A 21073-nucleotide genomic window follows, 5' to 3' on the forward strand; every position below is an offset into this window, starting at 1 on the left:
TAGAGGTCAAACTCCCCTGAGAAGAGGACAAGTCTAAATCTCTCAATGTTCTCCTTTTCTTCCTCCATGAAATTAGCAAGTCCTCAGAGACTGAGACCTTGGACAAATCTGGCAAATTATGTGCCACCTGCAGTGAGGTCTCAAGGCTGCATAACTGTAAATAAGCCTGTGATTCTCAGCTCTTCAGTTAGCCAGCTCAAGTTCAATAGGTTTGATACCTGTGTGTCTCACCCTCCTGGAATTGCTGTCTATACCAGGAGGCCCATACTTGAGTACATCTTGCCTCCAGTCCGAAGCCTCAGTCCTCATCCAAGAGCAGGTAGGGGAGGGGAAAGCAAGCTGCATCCCTCATCCCTGCTCCAGCAGAGACACAGCCCAGCCCAGTGACTGCCAATGCAGTGGATGACACTGAAGGTAGAAGGAATTGGGGGAACCTTGTTTTCTCACCATCAAGGCTGTGGGGCAGTTGGGATAGCCAGTGGGAGGGCACCAAAATGCAAAGATCAGCTCAGAGGCTTATGAAGTTGAGGTTGTTGGATATTTTGATCATCATAGAACTCTCATTTAAATTTCTATTTCCCCTGCACACTGGGTTTGTCTTCCATGGGCATCTGGTCTGCCTAATCATGCCATCAGTTCAGTTCAGTCACTCAGCTATGTCCGACTCTTTGCGACCCCATGAATCGAAGCACACCAGGCCTCCCTGTCCATCACCAACTCCCGGAGTTTACTCAAACTCATGTCCATCGAGTCGGTGATGCCATCCAGCCATCTCATCCTCTGTTATCTCCTTTTCCTCTTGCCCCCAATCCCTCCCAGCATCAGGGTCTTTTCCAATGAGTCAACTCTCCACATGAGGTGGCCCAAGTATTGGAGTTTCAGCTTCAGCATCAGTCCTTGCAATGAACACCCAGGACTGATCTCCTTTAGGATGGACTGGTTGGATCTCCTTGCAGTCCAGGGGACTCTCAAGAGTCTTCTCCAACACCACAGTTCAAATGCATCAATTTTTCGGCACTCAGCTTACTTCATAGTCCAACTCTCACATCCACACATGACCACTGGAAAAACCATAGCCTTCAGTAGATGGACCTTTGTTGGCAAAGGAATGTCTCTGCTTTTTAATATGCTATCTAGGTTGGTCATAGCTTTCCTTCCAAGGAGTAAGCATCTTTTAATTTCATGGCTGCAATCACCATCCACAGTGATTTTGGAGCCCCCATAAATAAAGTCTGACACTGTTTCTACTGTTTCTCCATCCATTTCCCATGAAGTGATGGGACCAGATGCCATGATCTTAGTTTTCTGAATGTTGAGCTTTAAGCCAACTTGAAGGAGATGGGAATACCAGACCACCTGACCTGCCTCTTGAGAAACCTATATGCAGGTCAGGAAGCAACAGTTAGAACTGGACATGGAACAACAGACTGGTTCCAAATAGGAAAAGGAGTACATCAAGGCTGTATATTGTCACCATGCTTATTTAAATTATATGCAGAGTACATCATGAGAAACGCTGGGCTGGAGGAAGCACAAGCTGGAATCAAGATTGCCAGGAGGAATATCAATAACCTTACATATGCAGATGACACCACCCTTATGGCAGAAAGTGAAGAGGAGCTAAAAAGCCTCTTGATGAAAGTGAAAGAGGAGAGTGAAAAAGTTGGCTTAAAGCTCAACATTCAAAAACTAAGATCGTGGCATCTGGTCCCTCTAAATTGTCTCCTAAGTGCTCCAAATGATCATGAAGGTTATGGTGATGAAAATGATGACTGTAAACACAGAATCACAAACTCTTATGTAGGTATTGACATGCCAGGGGCTAAGCTTAGTTGTTTTTTTTTTTTTTTTAAGCTTAGTTTTTAAGTTTGTTTCTTTCCTTTTATATGCATTACCAGCCTCAAAAGACAGCAATGTGCATTATCTTTATTTTACAACTGAGGATAAGATCACAGTATTTTAATGCAATTTTTATCAAGCCCTGTGATAAAAAGGGAGTAAAGTCAGATTTTAATGTAAACATTGAATACGGTAGGGCACCTAGACCGTATTCTCTCCTGCCAATCCAGACTGCATTCAAGGGTAAATTTAGGGAAAATGTAATCCCTATATGAGTTTATTGAAAAGTTCATAGTAATTTCTAGTTCCATCCATGTGACTGCAAATGACATGATATAGTTTTTTCCTGAAATTGCTGAGTAATATTTCATTGTATATATCTACCACATCTTCTTTATCCACTCATCTGTCGGTGGATATTCAGATTGCTAGAGCCAGAGACGGTCATACTGAGTGAAGTAAGTCAGACAGAGAAAGACAAATATCATATGATATCATTTATATGTGGACTCTTTTTTATAAAATAGTACAAATGAATTTATTTACAAAACAGAAATAGAGTCACAGATGTAGAAAAGAAACTTGTGGTTACCAGGGGGTAAGGGTGGGAGGGATAAATCTGGAGATTGAGATTGACATATACACTATTATATATAAAATAGATAACTAATAAGGACCTACTGTATAGCACATCTGCTCAATACACTGTAATGGCTTATATGGGAAAAGAATCTAAAAAAGAGTGATGTATGTATGTATGTGAATAACTGATTCGCTTGACAGTACACCTGAAACTAACACAACATTGTAAATCAACTATATTCCAATTAAAAAATCTTAAATAAGAATTCAAAATTTAAAAAAAAGCCCTTTAGCTGGCATGCAAAGGCCAACTTAGCATTTGAGAACTGCTTTGGTCCTAAATTGTTCAACTGTTCATAAGAGGGTTGGATTTGATGATAAATCAACCCTTCCCAAATGTTTAGGATTTGAGACATATCGAAGAAGTTTTATTAAGCTATTAAAAAGGAAAACACCAAAAGGCAAACTCTCTTCCTTTTCATCCCAGGCAGAGACCCCCTGGCCTCCCCTGGTGGCTCAAATGATAAACAATCTGCCTGTAATGCAGGAGACCTGGGTTCGATCCCTGGGTTGGGAAGAAACCCTGGAGGAGGGCATGGCAACCTACTCTAGTATTCTTGCCTGGAGAATCCCCATGGACAGAGGAGCCTGATGGCCTACAGTCCATGGGGATCACAAAGAGTAGGACACGACTGAGCAACTAAGCCCAGCACAGCACACAGAGACCCCTGGTCACTGTATTCTTCCTTTTGGGTGTTCACGGTAGACACAATGGACAGTATGTGTGGCACCTGCTACATCAGTGATAGGAAGGAAGACTGAGTTGAAGGTGAAAGTGAAAAAGTAAAAGTGTTAGTCACTCAGTCGTGTCCGACTCTGCAACCCCACGGACTGTAGCCTGCTAGGTTTCTCTGTCCATGGATCTCTCCAGGCAAGAATACTCGAGTGGGTAGCCATTCCCTTCTCCAGGGGATCTTTCCAACCCAGGGATCAAACCCATGTCTCCTACGTTGCAGGCCGATTCTTAACTGTCTGGGGATCTGAGAAAGTATCAGTTTATGACAATTCAAGGCACTTCTCTCTCTTGTCTTTGATCTTGAATTTTGCTTCACTGTCAACCTGCTCCTTCATTCTTGTCATTTATAACCTCTGGATTTCTTTTTTTTCCCCAAGGAGTAAGACTTGTATTTGCTACATACCCACTGGCAGCTACTTATATGCTATTTGCATTGTATTTACAACTTATTGCATTAGGTATTGTAATTTCTAAGAGAGTATAGTGTCAGGGTGCTGATTAGGAAACAAGAAACAGTATAAAGGTATATGTTAGGAAGTTTGGAAGAGACTTCTCAGTCTCTGCTTCAGCTCTCTGAAGTGTAGGGAAACAGAGTGCACATTCAGTGCATGGGCCTCAGAAACCCACAATTTAATTTTGAATCTTACGCTCTATTTATTATCTGAATGACACTGGACAAGCTCTTAATATCTTTGAGCCTGAAACTGGTCATCAAAATTGATATCCAATTGATACAACTGCCTAAGTAAGAATGAAAAAAAGAAGTAAAAAGCTAGTGATTAAAAGTTCCCTGGATACACTTGCATTACAATAATGGCAGAGTAAATTTTAGGTATGGCTGTTATTATTATTATCCTTGAGTCTAAGTACCAATTACTCAATTAAAATATTTTGTGATCTGAGGTTTGGTTTTTCCCAGATCCTGAAAGAACATTTTATGTGATAGTTCTTGTCCTTATGCAAATAGATTCTGAAGGCCTCCCGGGAAAACTGAGTCTTATTCATATCTGATTCCTCAGAGTCTCTCTTTGCTTGGCACAGAATAGGCTACAAGAACAAAAATCTCTGCTTAATATTGAATAGACCCTTCCTGGATTCTCAGAAACACAGCGTAGGCAGTAAGGCTAAGGCTTCCATATGCTGGGTCATTCCTGCCTGTTCCTTCATTCCTTCCTAGTTTCTTGTTGTTGTTGCTCAGTTGCTAAGTTGTGTCCAACTCTTTGTGACCCCATGGACTGCAGCACAATATCTTATAGGACTAGACAAAACATAAACCAGTACTTGTATGCCTCTGTGTCACTTTCTAAGGGACCTATTGTTTTCCATTTAATAAAATCTACAACACTCAATTATTTTTTTCTTTTTAAAAAAATTATTTTAAGTGAAACGAAGACGAATTTTTAAAAAAAATTTTAAATCTATTTATTTTTAAATTGAAGGGTAATTGCTTTACAGAATTTTGTTGTTTTTCTGTCAAATATCAACATGAATCAGCCATAGGTATACATATGCCCCCTCCTTTTTGAGCATCTCTCCCATCCCCCTCCCCATCCCACCCCTCTAGGTTGATACAGAACCCCTGTTTGAGTTCCCTGAGACGTAACACAAATTCCCATTGGCTGTCTATTTTACATATGGTAATGAAGTTTCCATATTACTCTCCATACATCTCACCCACTTCTTCCGTCTCCCCATGTCCATATGTCTGTCCTCTATGTCTGAAACAAAGATGAATATTTTTAATGGTCAAACGTACAATTCACAAAAGAGACATCATATACCATTAGACACCTTAAAAATAAAGAAACATAAAGCAAAAATCAGAAGAAATATAAAGGAAAAGAAAAAATATATCATAGTGAGACATATTAACATTTCTGTGAGAATATTTTATCAAATGCAGAAAAAATAAGAAGCGGAGCATCTTGAATTATGTCATTAATAATTTGAATATAATAAATTTATATTTAATTAATCTATATTAATCATATCCTACACAAATATATTTAAATTTTGTATCTCATATGCTGTTATTAGATGTCCATAGAACATTTAGAAAAACTGGCAAAAAGATAAACATTACTAAATTTCAAAAAGTAGAATTCTTTTTTGTGTACAACATAATTATTTAAACAAATAGTGAATCATAAAAAAATTTTTAACTCTATTATTATTTTTAATTGGAGGGCAATTAGTTTACAATGTTGTGATGGTTTCTGCTGTATATCAACATGAATCGGCCATAGGTATACATGTATCCTCTCCCTTTTGAACCCCCTCCCACTTCCCTCTCTATCACATCCCTCTAGGTTGTCACAGAGCACTGGCTGTGACAACATAAAAGTTTTTTTTTTTTTTTTTTTTTTTTAAGCAGAATCAGTTAAAGAAAAAGGAAAGCTAATTTTATTGGGTGGACTGAGACATATATTAGGATTCCATTCATTCTGTAAATGAATTCCCTGGGACATGACAGGCTTCTCTCTCTCTCTCTCATATAATAGAATGTAAGATCATTAAAACTTTATTAGAATTGTATTTCATCAATAAGATAAATAGCCCTATAATGATTCAACTTCTGATTTAAAAGCTGTGACTGGGGACTTCCCTGGTGGTCCAGTGCTTAAGACTTCACCTTCCAATGCAGGAGGTTTGGGTTCGATCCCTGGTTGAGGAGCTAAGATTCCACATGTCTCATGGCCAAAAAACTAGAACAGAAACAATACTGTAACAAATTCAATAAAGACCTTAAAAATGGTCCACATTAAAAAAAGTTTTAAAAAAAATAACTGTAACTGAATATTTCTTAAGTACTGACCACTCTTATGTGCCACTACTGAGGATTAAGGAGGTTGGTCCCAAAAGGTCCTGCAATGGTTTATTGATTAGTTTCTACAGAAGTTGCTTGAGAAGAAGCCAGTGCAAGAGGGAAACTCCCTTGTCTCCTGGAAAAGCAGGGAATAAATCTCTGACGTGAAAGGGGCAATCCTGCATCAGGAGTGGGAAAGACCTCCTTATGATCAAAGATAGGGAATTTGGAGCCTAGAAGCCTGTATTTGTTGCTGTTCAGTCTCTCAGTTGTGTCTGACTCTTTTTAACCCCAAGGACTGCAGTACACCAGGCTTCCTTGTCCTTCACTATTTCTTGGAGTGTGCTCAAACTCATGTCCATCGAGTCAGTGACACCATCCAACCATCTCATCCTCTGTCGTTCCCTTCTCCCCCTGCCTTCAGTCTTTCCCAGCATTGGGGTCTTTCCCAATGAGTCAGTTCTTCGCATCAGGTGGCCAAAGTATTGGAGCTTTGGCTTCAGCATTAGTCCTTCCAGTGAAAATTCAGGGTTGATTTCCTTTAGAACTGACTGGTTTGATCTCCTTGCTGTCCAAGGGACTCTCAAGAGTTATTCAGCACCAGAGTTCGACTGCATCAAATCTTCGGCACTCAGCCTTTTTTTGTGGTCCAACTCTCATATCCGTACTTGAAATGGGCACTCCTGCATTGGGAGTGGAAAGATCCCCTTATGATCAGTGAAAGGGAATTTGGAGACTAGAAGCCAGTGTTCAGTTCAGTTCAGTTCAGTTCAGTCACTCAGTTGTGTCCGACTCTTTGCAAAGCCAATGTAAACAAATCTTATTGTTTCTTTCATTTACCACCCCAAGCCTAAATCTGTTTAGATTCTTCACTCATGAAATACCAAAAGCCTACATTTCTTTCTCTCAATTCCTCATCAACTTACTGTTTCTTTGCCTAAAAAAGATAATAGCTGCCTGCTTTGGCCACTTCTTAGGTCCTATTTTAATGAGACCTCCATGTGCAGGAATTCAAATTTGTTTCTTTTTCTCCTGTTAATCTGTCTTGTGTCAATTTTGTTACTATCCCAGCCACAATAACTCTAGAGGGGCAGAAGAGGAAATTTCCCCTTCCTCCACACCACACACATTCTACAAATGGGTGTTATTGGCCCTACTTCAATGTGAGGGATACAAGTGCAGAGAAGTGGGGAGATTTACATACACTGCACATTAAGTGGGTGAAACATTTGGAACTCAGACAAAGTCCTCCTAATTCCCACCCCAGGGCTCTGTCTCACCAGATTATTTTCTTTTTAAAACCTACATTAGTCCCAGATGATCAAATAGAAGTAAAACCATGAATTCCTTCTTTTGAGATGTGGTGAGTTCATAGGTAAATTAGCAGAATGGACCAAACTGCTTGCAAGGGATCTTTATTGTATGAATAGTATGGATGATGGGGTTTTCTATGGATAGTAATGCATTCTCTAGCCCATTTTGTAAATCTGAGTTATAATAGTTATAATAATGTCATTCCTTGTGCTCAGTTGCTCAGTAATGTCCAACTCTTTATGACCCCATGGACCATAGCCCACAAGGCTCCTCTGTCCACAGAATTTTCCAGGCAAGAATACTAGAGTGGGTTGCCATTTCCTCCTCCAGAGGATCTTCCCGACCCAGGGATCAAATCCGAGTCTCCTGCATCTCCTGCATTGGCAAGTGGATTTTTTACCACCTGAGCCACCTGGGAAGCCCCATCATTCCCTATATAAGGTTCAAAATTTCATGTGACTGTATCATGAAAAGACTATTCCTAGTCAGCCTTCAAAGATCTTTCTAGTTTTACACCTTGAAAATCAGAACGTGTGGTTGATTTTGTCTGATTTTTCCATTAGCATAACTTGTAGAGATAGTTATAGAAAAATATAATGTTTCAATTTTTAAAATGGAAGCAATACTCTTGCATGCATATATCTTTTGGAAATTCTCACTAGTGTAGTATACAGAGGATTGCAAGAATTTTCAGAGCTGTATCATAATAAAATTTTTTTTAAATATTTGTGAATTGATTAAATCCAAAGTATGGACACTATCTGTATACCCCTACAATTGTTGTTTATTCAATACTCTCTTCTTTTTCAAAGGTGCCCCCTCTACATGGAACCACAAAATCTAACGGGTGTCTCAGAATTCTTTCTCCTGGGCCTCTCGGATGATCCAGACCTGCAGCCCCTTCTCTTTGGGCTCTTCCTGTCCATGTACCTGGTGGCCATGCTTGGGAACCTGCTCATCATCCTGGTCATCAGCTCTGACCCCCACCTCCACACCCCCATGTACTTCTTCCTCTCCAATTTGTCCTTGGCTGACATCAGTATCAGCACCACCACCATCCCCAAGATGCTAGTGAACCTCCAGACACAGAGCAAATCCATCACCTATGCAGGCTGTCTAGCGCAGGTGACCTTCCTGTCCCTTTTCGCAGGTTTGGAGAGTCTCCTTCTGACAGTGATGGCCTATGACCGGTTGGTGGCCATCTGTCACCCCTTACACTACCTGGTCATCATGAACCCCCGCCTATGTATCTTGCTGGTCCTGGCATCATTTGCCGTCAGTCTTTTGACCTCCCAACTGCACTACTTGATGATGTCACAGCTTACCTTCTGTACAAATGTGGAAATTCCTCATTTCCTTTGTGACCCTCCTCAGCTCCTCAACCTTGCCTGTTCTGATACCTCCACCAGTAAAATATTAATTTATTTCATTGGTACTGTTGTTGGTGGGATTCCACTCTCAGGGATACTTTACTCTTATATTCGAATTATATCCTCCATTCTGAGAGTCTCTTCATCAGCGGCTAAGTCCAAAGCCTTCTCCACCTGTGGCTCTCACCTGTCCGTTGTTTGCTTATTTTATGGAACTGGCCTTGGGGTGTACCTCAGCTCAGCCGTCTTGTCTTCCCCCAGGAAGGGTGCAGTGCCCTCGGTGATGTACACTGTGGTCACCCCTATGCTGAACCCCTTCATCTACAGCCTAAGGAACAAAGACATTAAGAGTACTCTGTGGAGGATTATCAGCAGAATAGCCTAATCTCAACACCATGGTATCTTTTTTTGGCTCATGGGAGTAGAAAATTTAGCAAAACCAAACATGTGCAATAAGTGATTCTGTTCTGTGGTCACATAGCTTACATGTACCTATCTGGCTCTCTGCTCTGTTTACACAATTTTTCCTCTTAGAATATCTCTAATGTAATTGGGAAATTATCTGGATGCCCCAAATGAATCATAGCCCTTCTAGAATTTTGCATAGCACATCAGTGTACCCTTCTCGTTTTCACTGCATATGACCCAGGACTCTTGGTCATGGGCATTCTTGCTCCTATCTTCACAAAATAAACACAGTTCTCTCTTTCTTGTTACATACTGTTTCTATAATTTTCCTATGCTTATTTTCTGTGTGTTAGGTGGATCAATGGGCTTGCAGATATGAAAGTCACATGTTTTCTCTAATTGAAATAAGAAGGGGGAAAAAAAAAAACTTGGAAGTCTGAGCTGAGGAGTAGAGGTCAAACTCCCCTGAGAAGTTGATGAGTCTAGATCCTTCCTAATACATTCGCTTTTCTCCTTTTCCTCCTCCATGAAATTAGCAAATTCTCAGAGTTTCAGAGACCATAGACAATTAATTATTTCCTAAGTGTATTGAGGTCTCTAGGTTGCATCACTTTAAATAGTCAACCTGTGCTTCCCAGCCTTTCAGTTAGCCAGCTCCAGTCCAATGGGCTCCATACCTGTGTGTCTTCTCCTCCCAGAGTTTTTGTCTGCACCAGGAAGCCCACACCTGAGGCTGTCTTGCTGCCAGTCCTCACCGCAAAGCTCAGCCCTCATCCAACACCAGGTAAGGGAGGGGCAGGTGATCTGCACCCCTCAGTCCTGGTCCAGTGGAGACAAGCGCAACCCAGTGAGTGCCAAGTGCAGTGGGAGACATGAATGCAGGAGGGATTGAGTGGAGGGTGTGTGTGTGCGGGGGCGGGTGTTTTCTCATCACCAAAGCAGAGAACAGATAGGAGAGCCAGTAGGAGGGTACCAAAATGCATATATCAGCTCAAAGGCTTATGAAGTTGATGTTGTTTTTAGTGGTGGGGATCCAAGAACTCATTTAAATTTCTATTTTCCTCCCACACTGTTTCTATCTTCCTTGGGCATCTTTTCTACATGATCAGGAAATAGGTCTCTCTAAACTGTCCTTCTCCCTTGGAGAAGGAAACGGCAACCCACTCCAGTATTCTTGCCTGGAGAATCCCAGCTAACAGGGTTTGAGAACGGCTTTGGTCCTAAATTGCTCAACTGTTCATTAGAGAGTTGGATTTGATGAGAACTCTTCACGAATGTTAAGGATTTGAGGCATATGTAAGTTTTATCAAGCCACTATAAATAAAAATAGCAAAAAGCAAACTCTCTTCCTTTTCTTCCCAGGCACAGACCCCCTGCTTGCTGTGCTGTTCCTTTTGGGTGTTCACAGTAGGCTCGGTGGAGACCACATGTGGCACCTGCTACTGAGCGAGTCCTTTCCTAGGCAGGTTGACACGAAGTCTGGGGGTCCCCAAGGAGAGAGGGGTCTGGAATTCTCAAGGAGGAAGAAAGGACAATAATTTTTTGTCCCTATACATTCCTTAGGATTATATGACAATAATGTATCCTGCTTGAGGACAGTCTCTGGAAAAAACCTTCTGTCTGGCTAATTCTGTTATCTCAAAATGTAAATTATGGGAGTAGGTCTGGTGAGGTCTTTACAATCTCCAGACATTCTTTTGATTCACTGTAATAACTAATTTGGGAGTATATAACTCCATTGCTAATGCTAGCAAGGGGGTACTCTTTCTGCCCCCTTCTGATGTCTATGTCAGAAGCTTTCTCTATCCCTTTTATACTTTAATAAACTCTATTGCACAAAAACTCTGAGTGATCAAGCCTCATCTCTGGCCCCAGATTGAATTCTTCTCCCCCGGAGTCCAAGAATCCTGGCGTCTTTGCGTGGGTTCAGCAACAACCTTTCACTACATTGGTTATAGGAAGGCAGGCTGAGGTGAAGCTGGGGATCCTAGAAAGCATCACCTTAGCCAATTCAAGGCACTTCTCTCTCTTGCCTTTGACCTTGAATTTTGCTTCATTATCAACTTGTGTCTTCATTCTTGTAATTTATACTCTGTGGATTTCTAAGGGAGTAGAGTCGGGGTGCTGGTCAGGAAACAAGAAACAGTATAAAGGCATATACAATATTGTAAAGTAATTAGTCTCCAATTAAAACAAATTAATTAATTTAAAAAAAAGAAAGTTGGGAAGAGATTTTTGAACCTCTGTTTAAACCCTCTAAAGTGTAGGGAAACAGAATGGACAGTGCATGAGCCCCATACACACACAAATTAATTTTGAATCCAACCAGTCCATTCTAAAGAAGATCAATCCTGGGTGTACACTGGAAGGGCTGATGTTGAAGCTGAAACTCCAATTCTTTGGCCACCTGATGTGAAGAGGTGACCTCATTTGAAACAACCCTGATGCTGGGAAAGATTGAGGGTGGGAGGAGAAGGGGACGACAGAGGATGAGATGGTTGGATGGCATCACTGACTCAATGGATGTGAGTTTGGGTAAGTGTCAAATTCCAGGAATTGTTGATGGACAGGGAGGCCTGGCATTCTGCGGTTCATGGGGTCGCAGAGTCGGACACAACTGAGTGACAGAACTGAACTGATCTGCTCCACTTAGTACCTGAATGACACTGAGTAAGCTCTTAATAACTTTGAGCCTGAAACTGGTCATCTAAATTGATATCCAGTTGATACAACTACATGAGTAAGAATGAAACAAAGTGGGTGATAAATATTTCATGGATGCATTGCAGTAACAACAAAGTAAATTTTAGATATTGTTATTCTCAAGTTTAGGCTTCTTAAGTGGCTTAGAGGCAAAGAATCCACTTTCCAGTGCAGGAGCTGCAGGAGACTTGGGTTCAATCCCTTGATCAGGAAGATCCCCTAGAGGAGGGCACGGCAACCCACTCCAGTTTTCTTGCCTGGAGAATCCCACAGACAGAGGCGCCTGGCTGGCTACAGCTCATAGAGTCGCAAAGAGCTGGGACACGACTAAAGCGACTTAGCATGTATGCTGGGCCCTTCCTGCCTGCTTGCCCCTTCATTCCTTCCAGTCATGTCCTGTAGGTCTAGACAAAGCATAAAGCAGGGTTCATATGCCTCTGTGTGATTTTCTAAGGGACCTATCATTTCCCATTTAATAGAATCTATGATACTCTATTAAATTTTAACAAGTAGTGAATCATAAAATTTTTTTAAAGGAGAAACAGTGAAAGAGAAAGGAAAGTTAATTTAATTGTGTGGACTGAGACACAATTTAGGATTTCCACTCATTCTATAAATGAATTCTCTGGGACATGACAGGATTCTAGCTCTCTCTCATACAATAAAGTGTAAGATCATTAAACTCTATTAGGATTGTATGTCATCAATAAGCTAACTAGTCCAATAATGATTCAACTTCTGAATTAAAAGCTGTGACTGGGAACTTCTCCTGGTGGTCCAGTGGTTAAGGCTTCACCTTCCAGAGCAGGAGGTGCGGGTTTAGTCCCTGGTTGGGGAGCTAAGATTCCACATGCCTCACAGCCAAAAAACTAAAACAGAAACAATACTGTAACACATTCAACAAAGCCTTTTTAAATGGTCCACATTAAAAAAAAAAATTTGAAAAATTAATAGATAAAATAAAAACCGTTGCTGAATATTTATTAAGTACTGACCTCTTAGGTGCCACTATTGGGGATCTGGGTGGACTGCTCCAAAATGTGCTGTGATGGTTTATTGATTAGTTTATACTGAAGTTGCTTGAGAAGCAGCTAATGCAAGAGGGAAACTCTGATCCTTCTGTGTCTCCTGGAAAAGCAGGGAATAAATCTCTCACATGAAAGGGGCATTCTTGCCCCAGAAGTTGGAGGACAACCTTGTTCTCAGAGATGGGAAATATGGGGCATAGAAGCCTATACAAACAAATCTGATTGTTTCTGTCATTCTCTGTCCCAAGCCTAAATCTGTTTAGATTCTTCACTAGCAAAGTACCCAAAGCCTGTGTTTCTTTCTCTTGTCAATTTCTCACCAATTTATTGTGTCTTTGTCTAAAAAAGAAAAAACTGCCTGCTTTGGCCACCTTTTAGGTCCTATTTTTATGAGATCTCCATATGTAGGAATTCAAATTTGTTTCTTTTTCTTCTGTTAATCTGTCTTCTGTCAATTTTGTTATTATTCCAGCCACAAGAACTCCAGAGGGGTAGACGAGGAAATTTCCCTTTCCTCAACACCACACATGTCCTACAAATGGACGTTGTTGGCCCTACTTCAATGTGAGGGATACAAGTGCAGAGCAGTGGGGAGATTTACACACACTGCATATTAAGTGAGTGAAACATTAAGTGGACTCAGACAAAGGCCTCCTAATTCCTACCCCAGGGCTCTTTCCCACCAGATCATTTTCTTTTAAAACCGACGTTAGTCCCAGATGATCAAATGGAAGTATAGCCATCAATTGCTTCAATTGGAATGTAGTGAGCTCATATCTAAATTAACAGAATGGACCAAACTGTTTGCAGGGGCTTTGTGGTATGAATATTATGGATGGTATGGTTTTCTATGGATAATAATGCATTTTCCAGCCCATTTTGTAAATCTGAATTATAGAAATATCATTCCCTATACAGGATGTAAACTTTCATACAGCTCTGTCATGAAAAGGACTATTCCTAGTCAGCCTTCAAGGATCTGTCTAATTCTACACCTTGTATATCAGAACATGTAGTTGATTTGGTCTGATTTTTCCATTAGCGTAACTTTTGTAAGTAGTTAATAGAAAAATTGCATGTTTCAAATTTTAAAACTGAATCAATACTCTTGTATGCATATACCTTTTGGAAATTCTCACTAATGTAATGTACATAAGGTTGCAAGAATTTTCATAGCTATGTCATAATAAAAAACTCAAAAAATAAAGTGAAATTTATTACTCTGAAAATGTTATGCATCATTTCTTTCATAAAAGGCATTTTATTTTAAATATAGTAGTGTGTACATGTCAATCCCAAACTCCCAATACTGTGGTCAATGAGAATTTATCTATGTTAGATAGGACCTAGGTAAGTTTTCAACAAAATTGCTTATGAATACATGGTTTAAGACTAGTGTTATGGAAACACTGAAAGAAAAATGTGTCTACCCAATTCATGATGTGTTTGCCTCTGAGCTGGTGAAGTGCAGGAGAATAAGATCACTCAGGGACAACAAAACCCCTCTGTTTTCATCAGTAATAAATATGCGTTCTAAAGAAAGTATTATCAAATATTTATATTTTAATATGGGCCGTGGGTAATATGAGGAAGAAATGGGAATCCACTTTAGTATTCTTGCCTGGACAATCCCATGGACAGAGGAGCCTAGTGGGCTATGGTCCATGGGTGGGAGAGGGTCAGACACGACTGAGCAACTATAAGCATGAGCACTAGTGGGTAATACGGTTTTAACGATAACTAACATTATCGCGATGTTTATCAATTGCCTAACAATGTTTCTCTACCCTGACAATATGTTCATTTGCCCAAAGGAATTATGAGCAGAGATTCTGATCTGATTGGTGTGAGGCTGCCAGGGCTAACACCATTGAGGGCGGCCGGGACCTAAGTTTAGATTTCCCCCGAAATGGTAAGATTCCCTACCCCCATCAGGCCACCTGGAGCCAGCCAATCAATATGTGCCCAGTAAGAAAAAGGGAACCTATCAGGGGAAAGCTGAAAAGCCTGCGAACGCCCAAGTTTGAAAAAAGCCCACGAAGGTTTGAGCCAATAAGATTACTTTGCAAACATGTAACCAATCCGCTTAAGCCAACTACCAACTGCTTATGCTCACCCTATAAATTTGTCTAACAGCTTGGGCTCAGCGCTTTCTGACCCCGCACCACTGTGTTGGACGCGGCAGGAGCCCTGACTCGAGTCAGTAATAAACTTCCCTTTTTTTGCGAGTTGCATTGTCTTGGAAGCCTTCTCTCTTCCCGCTCAGGGATTCGGACATCGGGCATAACAATTGGTTCTAGGTTGTGGCTAGTCCATAGCTAAATTTTGAAAGATCAAAAGGTAATTATATTGATCAGCCAGCACTAATAACACTGGTTAAGTATTTTATATTGATTTTAATTTGATTTCTTCCAGCAATCCTATAAGCTCAGTACAGTTAATATACTCATTTTACAGATGCACAAACTCCCCAGGTATGTGGGATATTAGCCTTTGGGGTTTTTTCCCCTTTTGATTATTCCCAAATGGCATCATGTTTTGACCTATAGGAGAAATGAAGGCCTGAGTTGCCTTCATGAAGCTGAATGTAGAAAAAAAATGCAATTTCTTATTAAGGAAGAATGACTCGAAAAGATCTTAAGCTGATCTTAAGTAGGACAACTTGGGGTTTGAGACTTGGCTTTGATCCTATGCTCTTCAACTGTTCATAAGAGTTAAGTTTGATGAGAAATCAACCCTTCCTAAATTTTTAGGAGTAGAGACATAGTTAAGAAGGGTTACCTAGCCACTACACACAAAAACAACAAAACCAAGCTCAGATTTTTTCTTGAGAGTTGCCGGGAGCCAGCACATGAGATCCCACCCATGACAAGGCCATGAGGAGAAGACCTGACAAGCAAGGCAGATAAGGACTTCAGGGATTTCAAAAAGCTGCCCCAGTGCTCACCTTAAAGATAATCTCTGTCTTTCTGATGCTTGCTATATTAGACTACTCCTAATTTCTGTGACACAGGTAGAAGTCCTTCCCTGCTCTCTCTCCAAACAGAATCAACTTAGAACTTTAATTAATATGTCCGCCAGACGGTGGTATCCTATGAGATTATCCAGGATGAAAGGAGTGTTTCAATTTAGACCCCTTTGCTGGCATTCTAGCCTGCTTGGCAAATGCGTACTAATGCACATGGCTGCTCACAACACCTTAATCATAAACAGCATAAAGAACCTGATCACATAAAGGCCCGAATAGGCACAGAGCCCTTCAGGGTGAGGAAGCCCTATTAGAGAACACAAAAGTATTATTCTAAAAGTGGTTATAGTTAAAGATTTAGAAAAATAAGAGTTTAGAATTGCTTATTTTAACCTGGAATGCTAAACAGGGGCTGCCTCACCGGAGCTGCAGAGTCTTTGTGTGGTAAACCTTTTAGATACGTTTAACTGATAACTTCTTCAAGAGGACTGACCTTTGTGTTCATTAAAGAATACATTTACAAATGCAAATACAGCTTTGCATTCACCTAGGTCATAAAATGTCAATAGGCCCCAAGGCCAGAAGATAACTATAAGACTCTCACAAAGAAGTATGCAGAAAACACCCTGGTTTCCTGAAGGATAAGCTAATGTAATATTAAACTATCTTCCCCTTAAAAAATGTGCTAACTTAGAATATAAAAGCTACGGTAAAAAAATAAAGATTTGCCGGACTCTGCTACACACCCCCAGTCTGGTCTCTCTTTCTCTCTCTCTCTTTTTCTCGCCGACGCCGTTCATCCTGAGGGTACCCCTGGATCCTGCTGAGGCTGGACCCCAGCAGAGAGTGTCTAACACTGATAGAGAAAAACTGCAAAAGTGAAAAAAGTTCAGAGTATTTATTAAAATTTAATTATCAAAAAAGCAAGAGAGTTTCAGAAAAAAACATCTACTTCTGCTTTATTGACTATGCCAAACAAAGCCTTTGATTGTGTGGATCACAATAAACTGTGGAAAATTCTGAAAGAGATGGGAATACCAGACCACCTGACCTGCCTCTTGAGAAACCTGTATGCAGGTCAGGAAGCAACAGTTAGAGCTGGACATGGAACAACAGACTGGCTCCAAATCGGGAAAGGAGTATGTCAAGGATGTATATTGTCACCCTACTTATTTAACTTATATGCACAGTATATCATGAGAAATGCTGGAGTGGATTAAGCACAAGCTGGAATCAAGATTGCTGGGAGAAATATCAATAACCTCAGATATGCAGACGACACCACACTTATGGCAGAAAGCGAAGATCTAAAGAGCCTCTTGAAAGTGAAAGAGGAGAGTGAAAAGTTGGCTTAAAACTCAACATTCAGAAAGCTAAGATCATGGCATCTGGCCCATCACTTCACGGCAAATAGATGGAGAAACAATGGAAACAGTGACAGACTTTATTTTCTTGGGTTCCAAAATCACTGCAGATGGTGACTGCAGCCATGAAATCAGACGCTTGCTCCTTGGAAGAAAAGTTCTGACCAACCTAGACAGCATATTAAAAAGCAGAGACATTACTTTGCCAACAAAGGTCCGTCTAATCAAAGCTATGGTTTTTCCAGTAGTCATGTATGGATGTGAGAGTTGGACTATATAGAAAGCTGAGTGCTGAAGAACTGATGCTTTTGAACTGTGGTGTTGGAGACTCCTGAGAGTCCCTTGGACTGCAAGGAGATCCAACCAGTCCATCCAAAGGAAATCGGTCCTGAATATTCACTGGAAGGCCTGATGCTGAAGCTGAAACTCCAATACTTTGGCCACCTGATGTGAAGAACTGACTCATTGGAAAAGACCCTGATGCTGGGAAAGATTGAAGGTGGAGGAGAAAGGGATGACAGAGGATGAGATGGTTGGATGGCATTAATGACTCAATGGACTTGAGTTTGAGCAATCTCTGAGAGTTGCTGATGGACATAGAAGCCTGGCATGCTGCAGTCCATGGGGTCACAAAGAGTTGGACAAGACTGAGCAACTGAACTGAACTGAATTATTATTTAATCCCTGGTACATCATATGTTTATACTATCCTCAGGATCAGTGACACTTTTAATGAAATACATATACTTTTAGCAAAAATATATTTATCAAAATATGAAACCCACCAAGGCCAAATATTTATATTTCAGTTATATTGAGAACACTTTGACTGCCACATTTGAATGAGCACTTATCTCCATGGAAGATGGATGTCATTAAACCACATAAAGATGAAAAACCCTTAAAGATAATTGAAATATAGATAGGTTATCTGACTATAATTTATACTATAGTGAATGTGGTTTGATCTCTTCAGGACTACATTACAAAGCAAGGGAATTTCTTGTACAGCATTTGGATAATAGCAGTACATTTGAGTGCTTTTTAGTATCCTGTAATTAGAATAATTTTTTAAAAGGGAAAACAATAATTTTTATTCAATATTTTTCCTTCAGAAGTAGGGGGCAGATATTTTACTGTGTTCCTGGGTTTGTTATCTTGAAATGCCTTTATTTCTCTTCTATTCTTTGGCCCCATGCCTCTAAAATAGCTGTATAAAGAAATCAGTGAATATTTTGACCCTAATGAAGAATCACTCACAACTGAGAAACACTGCTAAAGGTGCTAAGGGATATGATTATCAAGTGTAAATATTTCATTTGTAAATTGCTTCAATCAAAAGTATGGACACTAATCTGGGTGCCCCTACAATCATTTTCTGTTTTCAACACTCTTTTTTTTTCTAAAGGTACCCCATCAACATGGAACCACAGAATGTAACAGGTATCTCAGAATTCCTCCTCCTGGGTCTCTCAGATGATCTAGACCTGCCGCCCCTCCTCTTTGGACTCTTCCTGTCCGTATACCTGGTCACCGTGTTTGGGAACCTGCTCATCATTCTGGCTGTCACCCCTGACCCCCACCTCTACACACCCATTTACTTCTTCCTCTCCAACCTGTCCTTGGCTGACATCAGTTTCGACACTACCACTGTCCCCAAGATGCTAGTGAACCTCCAGACACACGGCAAATCCATCACCTATGCAGGCTGCCTAGCTGAGGTGACTGTCTTTTCGCTTTTTGCCTGTTTGGAGAGTCTCCTTCTGACAGTGATGGTCTATGACTGGTTGGTGGCCATTTGTCACCCCCTACACTACCTGTTCATCATGAGCCCCCACCTCTGTGGCTTCTTGGTCTTGGTGTCATTTTCCATCAGACTTTTGAACTCCCAGCTTCACTACTTGATGGTGTCACAGCTTACCTTCTGTGCAGAAGTGGAAACGCCTCATTTCTTCTGTGACCCTTCTAAACTCCTCAATCTTGCCTGTTCTAAAAACTCCATCAATATCATATTAATTTATTTCATCAGTACCATTGTCGGTGAGATTCCACTTTCAGGAATCTTTTGCTCTTATTTTCAAATTGTTTCCTCAATTCTGAGAGTCTCCTCATCAGGTGGGAAGTACAAAGCCTTATCCACCTGTGGTTCTCACCTGTCAGTTGTATGTTTGTTTTATGGAACAGGCCCATGGGCTGTACCTCAGCTCAGCTGTCTCATCTTCCCACAGGAAGGGTGCAGTGGCCTTGGTGATGTACACTGTGGTCACCCCTATGCTGAACCCTTTCACCTACAGTCTAAGGAACAAGGACATCAAGAGTGCCCTCTGGCGGATTATCAGCAAAATAGCCTAATCCCAAAGCCTGTGCCACTTTTTCAGTTCATGGAAGTAGAAAATGCAACAAAATCGAACATGTGCAATAAGTGATTCTGAATCTGAAGTCACTTACTCTAAATGTACCTATCTGGCTCTCTACTTTATGTTTACACGATTTTTCCTCTTCATAGCATAGCTTTAATGGAATTGGAGAATTAGCTGGATGACCCATGTGAGTTATAACCCTTCTGGGCTTTGGCATATCGCATCAGTATACCCGTCTCTTTTTCCTTAAGTATTACTCAAGACTCTTGGTCACAAGCAATCTTGTTTCTATCATCACAAAATAAACAGAGCTCTCTCTTTTTCTTGTTGTGCGTTGTTTCTGTAACTTTCCTATGATTATTCCCTATATGTTAGGTGGATCTAAACCCTACCTTAATGACCGAGATATCTAATATATTTTTGCTCCTTAATGATTTTTGAGTAAATAGAGTGGATATTTGATTTCTAAACTAGAGTATTTTGAAATTGAAATAGGACACTATGAATATTAAGTTTGAATAAACACTTATCAACTGGGTTTTTCCTGGGAAAAGTGGGGTATATGCTTCCCAAGGAGTAGATGGGAGGGTACCTATCAAAGCAAAGTCAGTTCCCAATTTTGCTGATAATTCTCCTTCCCATTCCACCTAACTTCTTCCCAATCATATTAAATAGCAAAACACAAAGACAAAAGTTGAGTGATTTGACACCTAAAGTAGTCAAAATCATAGAGACAGTGGTTGGGATGGCAGTTTCCAGAGGCTTTGGAAAGAAGAATGGGGAATTAGTTTAGTGGAAATAGAATTTCACTTGGGGAAAATAAAAAGTTCTGAAGATGGATAGTGGTGTGTGTGTGCATGCTCAGTTGTTCAGTCATGTCTGACTCTTTGCAACACCATGGACTGTAGTCCACCTGGCTTCTCTCTCCCTGGGATTTCCCAGGCAAGAATATTGGAGTGGGTTGCCTTTTCCTCCTTCAGGGGATCTTCCTGATCCAGGGATCAAACCCATGTCTCCTGTGTCTCCTACCTTACATGTAGATTCTTTACCACTGAGCCACAAATGCTCCTGAACTGGACACTTAATATGGCTAAGAGGGTAAGAAAATAATAGCAAATGCAACAATTAACAAAGGATTAATTCCCAAAATATACAAGCAGCTCATACAACTCAATACCAAGAAAACAAACAACCCAATCAAAAAGTGGGAAAGAGACCTAAACAGACATTTCTCCAAAGAAGACATAGAGATGGCTAACAAACACATGAAAAGATGTTCAACATTGTTCATTAGAGAAATGCAAATCAAAACTACAATGAGATATCACCTCATACCAGTCAGAACAGCCATCATCAAAAAGTCTACAAACAGTAAATGCTGGAGAGGGTGTGGAGAAAAAGGAATGTTCTTGCACTGTTTGTGGGAATATTAATTGATACAGCCACTGTGGAAGACAGTATGGAGATTCCTTAAAAAACTAGGGATAAAACCACCATATGACCCAGCAATCCCACTCCTAGGCATATACCCTGAG

General features: G+C 40.6%; 1 protein-coding gene and 1 pseudogene across 1 annotated transcript; both read left to right on the plus strand.

The window, feature by feature from the left end:
- The first annotated feature begins 8150 nt into the window (after positions 1-8150).
- Positions 8151-9092, plus strand: LOC122439316 (olfactory receptor 18-like). The gene has a single exon (XM_043464398.1). The coding sequence runs from the start codon at positions 8163-8165 to the stop codon at positions 9090-9092; it is 930 nt and encodes a 309-aa protein (XP_043320333.1). The 5' UTR covers positions 8151-8162.
- A 9486-nt stretch (positions 9093-18578) lies between these two features.
- Positions 18579-19530, plus strand: LOC122439315 (annotated as a pseudogene).
- The last annotated feature ends 1543 nt before the right edge of the window (positions 19531-21073 follow it).

The sequence above is a fragment of the Cervus canadensis genome, chromosome 4, assembly GCF_019320065.1.
Source record: "Cervus canadensis isolate Bull #8, Minnesota chromosome 4, ASM1932006v1, whole genome shotgun sequence".
NCBI classification, from domain to species: Eukaryota; Metazoa; Chordata; class Mammalia; order Artiodactyla; family Cervidae; genus Cervus; species Cervus canadensis.

Bases quoted from the DNA above. Each gene is read 5' to 3' on its own strand.
- LOC122439316 (XM_043464398.1), top strand. From the start codon at position 8,163: ATGGAACCACAAAATCTAACGGGTGTCTCAGAATTCTTTCTCCTGGGC.